The following is a 5,000-nucleotide window of genomic DNA, read 5'->3' on the forward strand; positions in this document are numbered from 1 at the left end:
TCTTGTAGGCTAAAAATGAACACCGTTTTGAAACATGTACTCAACACATACCAGGAGCTATCTTATCTTAAAAGAAACGTGACCCAGCGGGTTACAACTGTAGCTAAATGATTGCAATACAAAAATATGCGCGTGTTTAGTTAGTTTTGTGATGTTTTGCACTTTTGCCTCATGTGTTTTCAGGTTTGAGGGCTTTTTTTTGGCAAGATTGACCTTGATTAGACTCTGCATATGTTATTTCTCCGTATGGAAAATAAAGTCAATTTCCCACACTGTAGTTCAATATCAAGTGTTGCTTGTTAAAACATGTGACTAGTGAAACTCAAATGATTTTGGAAATATTTAGCCAAAGCCAAAACGTGTTACTTTGTGCCCCGTGCTCCCCCACGCTTAACGTGAAAAAGCTTAATGTCCCAAAACGGCAACAAGTCGTTTTAGGCTATTCCCCGCAGGCCTTCATAATGGTAGCCTAGGGCTACAGGAAGTGGGGGGAGGGTATGGGATGACCAGAGCCGTCTTCGCTGTGCTATTCAGAAAGCATCTTCTATCGTCTTTCCAGGCGCACACAGCTCATTACCATATACTGTAGCCTATCGAGTGCCTTAACAGATAGGCTGTGCTCTTGAGTTTGGCCTCACAGCGAACTCAACCCTCTTGTTGCTTGCAGTTTGTTAAATAAAGCGATGCAGATTACATTATTTATTTCTGATTAATTGCGTCTTTTGATATCTTTTGCAACATCTGCTTGTTAGGCTGGGCTACTGTCAATGTCCTGTACAGGTATATGTTCAACAATTGCTGGTGTAGGCCTACAGGCTATAATCAATTAGGGACTGTTCCTTATTTATTTAAGGGGCTACTAGAGGAGTTTTGGGAGCGTTAGTCAAAAAAGACGTGACCCTCCCTCGCCAGCAAGAATGTTTTCTATGACCCTCCAAAGTGATTGAGAAAAAACCCATGACCCTCCCCAGTCCCAACAATTTATTAATGCCTTCTGTAGGCTACTGGGTCAATTTGGGAGCTTGCATGGGGCACTCCTTCCTTGAAATGCCTTGAAATGGCTGTCGTTTGCACAATTTCACAAATAATCACCAAGACCAAAACAAACCTGTCAACTTTTCCCGGGTTTATCGCGTATTTTAACTTTTTCCTCGCTGTCTTAGGAGGAGCTGCAGGGCCGTCGCAAGGGGATGCGAGGCACTGTGCGAACTTGACAGATGCAAGGCCCTTTTCACTTACGTGCATGAAAGCCTATAACATTAGCTGAGTCACATATTTTGCCATATGGTGTTTATCATAGGCTACATCACGAAACCAAATAGTTTAACAGGGGGAATTAATTGGGCATGAATCATTGTGCTGAACGGAAGTTGTCAATGAGCAGAAACACACACGACATTCAAACTAGGGGGTGCGAACTTGACAGATGCAAGGCCCTTTCACTTACATGCAATGAAATCATGTGATAGCTTATAGCCAAGGCTACCGTCGGTACATTTTAATAGTAGCCTAGTCTAATAAGCTACACCAGCTTGTCTTTAAGAGGGGAAATTGTATAGCCTAACATTAGCTGAGTCACACATTTACCAAACTATTGATAAGATGTGAAGATGTGCACTATGGAAACTGGTCTGTAGGCTAACATTGGACAAATAAATGACACTGACTCGCCATATCCTGACTCAGGGAAAAAAAACATTTTCTTGCTTTGCCGCAAACTCAGCAATGAAATCAGTTTGCAGGTAGCCTAACATCTTTTTCAATTCATAGAAGGGAGAGCCCAGTCTCTCCTGTGACATGGAGGTGCACTAAAAAAAAATTTTCATAGCCTGTTCAACTTCGAAAAGCTTCGTTCACCCGATGCCTGTCACTGATCGCAATTCGTTCAATCTTTTTAAGTTTTAAGTGCAGTCAGTGTTTCCCACAGAATTGGATTCAATTTGTGGCGGCAGCTGACTTTGACACAGGGGGGGGGGGTATATTAAGATCGTCTAATTGAGTGCCTGTCACTTTAAGACATTTGAGGGAACCCTTGCAATTGTAACACAGTTGAAAGGCTGCTGATGTGTGGATGCAATTCATAACGTTTTCTACATAGTTACAATAAAGGTTTGTACTTCTCCTTGGGACAAGCACTTTTGAATTTTGGAAAACACTTTTCCATTTACATTGGGATTTTGCAAACATTCAGTATCAGAGTCAATAAAATGAGTATTAGACAAGCAGCTTAGAAGTAGGCTATAGCATACTAAATTCGACATCCAAACAGTATTTTAACGTTAGCTTTGAGATACTGCTTGATTTCATAACTTAACTTAGTTTAGTCTCTTCAATGTAGTCTACTATGCTGTGATCCTTAGCAGAGTTCACTTTAATGCAGCAGTTTTGAACAAATTTGCGCAGCATGGTCACGATGCTGAGCGGATTTAATAGTAATTTAGCCAGACGTCTTTTATGCAATGCTTCTATGTGGCAACAACAATCCTTCAACAATCGTGAATATTTTGTTAAATGCACATGCAGAGGAGGGGCAGCGGACTACGAGAGAGAGCGGGGCGGGGCAAGGAAAGGCTGCGTGCGTAAAAAGCGCAGCTCAATGGCAATGCAAGGATTTGATCTTATATTTAATTTAAATTAAATTAAATTAAACATAGAATATTCATCTGTGGCGGCCGATTTTTATTTCGTGGCGCCCCGCCACAGATTAGTCAATGTATGGGAAACACTGGCGGTATAGCCTACTATCTGCCCCTTTGGAAATATATCTCGAACCTATTAGGTCCAGTGCGTTATGTCCTGGGATTCGGACGTGCTCAAAAAGAAAAGAAAAAAACACTGCTGGTGTGCAGGCTATAATCAATTAGCTAAATCATTTGTCCAGCTGTTTAAAAAAATGTTCGTGCTACATTCAAACGCAAAAGGTGCTTTGATATCTTTTTCGTTTGAACGTCGGCAAGCAGGCATGCTGCGGTTGCAATGAATGAGGATAATTGGTTTTATCTGTGGATTTATTTTTGCATTATTTTGAATATGACTCGCTCCAGTCTCAACAGCACGTCTACTTTTCCCACACGCATCTAAGTTCTAACACACATCCCCTCTCGCTTTCTCTCTCTCCATCCCTGCGCACGGGGCTTTCTTAAAGGAGCTGCACCATTTTACAACAACTGCATCTACATTTTCATATTAGAATGTTTTGTCAAGTGTCAGCTTAAACTACCGTGATCAATTTAAGTTCCCGTGCCCCTGCTGAAAGTCTCATGCACTTATCGTTAGGCCTACACTATCAAATCTATAAGTAACCGTGACAAATAGGGTATAAGATATATAAACTCACGCTATTGATTTATCATATATGTTTGGCAATGGCTCAACTTTCTCTGATTGTTCTACTGACTTGGAAACTGCGTCATGGAAGCAGTAAGTCAAGTCGCATCAAAAATAGTAGTGGCAGAACTCCCAAGTGACACCTTGTGGTTGTTTGTGTCAACTGCAGTTTGTGCCATTTCTGCTGAGAAAATGGGGTGCGTGATTCATGAAGGAACCCGTCCAAACTTAACTGGGACCCACTGTATGTGTGTGTGTGTGTGTGTGTGTGTGTGTGTGTGTGTATGTGTGTGTGTGTGTGTGTGTGTGTGTGTGTGTAGGTGTGTGTGTGTGTGTGTGTGTTGTATGTATGTATGTGTGTTATGTGTGTGTGTGTGTGTAGGTGTGTGTGTAGGTATGTGTGTGTGTGTTGTATGTATGTATGTATGTGTGTTATGTGTGTGTGTTTACCCCACAGCCCAGCCAGTCGGCCAGCTCACACTGCACCCTCCTGTGTGTGTTTTATGTGTGTGTATATGTGTGTGTGTGTGTGTGTGTGTGTGTTTACCCCACAGCCCAGCCCGTCGGCCAGCTCACACTGCACCCTCCTGCGGTCGTCTTCTGGTAGCAGACCGGCCCCACAGCCCGGAGCAGGACACAACACCCCCCCCATCCCCAACACACACTCCTCCGCCGCGTAGCGCTGGTACCGCTCATACTGGGGGGGGAGAGAGTCAAGTCCCTTCATATGTACAGTCCATCTAGTACACAGCTAGCACACTGGATTAGCTCCATATTAGCCCCATATTATTACCCCATATTATATTAGCCCCATATTATATTAGCCCCATATTATTACCCCATATTATATTAGCCCCATATTATATTAGCCCCTATGTAGCCCCATATTATATTAGCCCCATATTATATTAACCCCATATTATATTAGCCCCATATTATATTAACTCCATATTATATTAGCCCCATATTATATTAGCCCCATATTATTAGCCCCATATTATATTAGCCCCATATTATTACCCCATATTATATTAGCCCCATATTATATTAGCCCCTATGTAGCCCCATATTATATTAGCCCCATATTATATTAGCCCATATTATTAGCCCCATATTATATTAGCCCCATATTATTACCCCATATTATATTAGCCCCATATTATATTAGCCCATATTATATTAGCCCTTTAGCCCCATATTATATTAGCCCCATATTATTAGCCCCATATTATATTAGCCCCTATGTAGCCCCATATTATATTAGCCCATATTATTAGCCCCATATTATATTACCCCATATTATATTAGCCCCATATTATATTAGCCCATATTATTAGCCCCATATTATATTAGCCCATATTATATTAGCCCCATATTATATTAGCCCCATATTATATTAGCCCTTTAGCCCCATATTATATTAGCCCCATATTATATTAGCCCCTATGTAGCCCCATATTATATTAGCCCCATATTATATCAGCCCATATTATTAGCCCCATATTATTAGCCCCATATTATATTACCCCATATTATATTAGCCCTTTAGCCCCATATTATATTAGCCCCATATTATTAACCCCATATTATATTAGCCCCATATTATATTAGCCCCATATTATATTAGCCCTTTAGCCCCATATTATTAGCCCCATATTATTAGCCCCATATTA

At 41.1% G+C, this 5,000-nt stretch overlaps 1 protein-coding gene across 3 annotated transcripts in view; it reads right to left on the reverse strand.

The window, feature by feature from the left end:
• prkn (parkin RBR E3 ubiquitin protein ligase) overlaps positions 1-5,000 on the reverse strand; it is a 121,836-nt gene that overhangs the window by 13,772 nt on the left and 103,064 nt on the right. For all 3 annotated transcript variants that reach the window (XM_042065354.1, XM_042065353.1, XM_042065352.1), the window contains exon 9: positions 3,875-4,024. In XM_042065354.1, the coding sequence (XP_041921288.1) occupies positions 3,875-4,024 (150 nt within the window). The remainder of the gene's footprint in view (positions 1-3,874; positions 4,025-5,000) is intronic.

This window comes from Alosa sapidissima, chromosome 16 (assembly GCF_018492685.1).
Source record: "Alosa sapidissima isolate fAloSap1 chromosome 16, fAloSap1.pri, whole genome shotgun sequence".
Lineage (NCBI taxonomy): Eukaryota > Metazoa > Chordata > Actinopteri > Clupeiformes > Clupeidae > Alosa > Alosa sapidissima.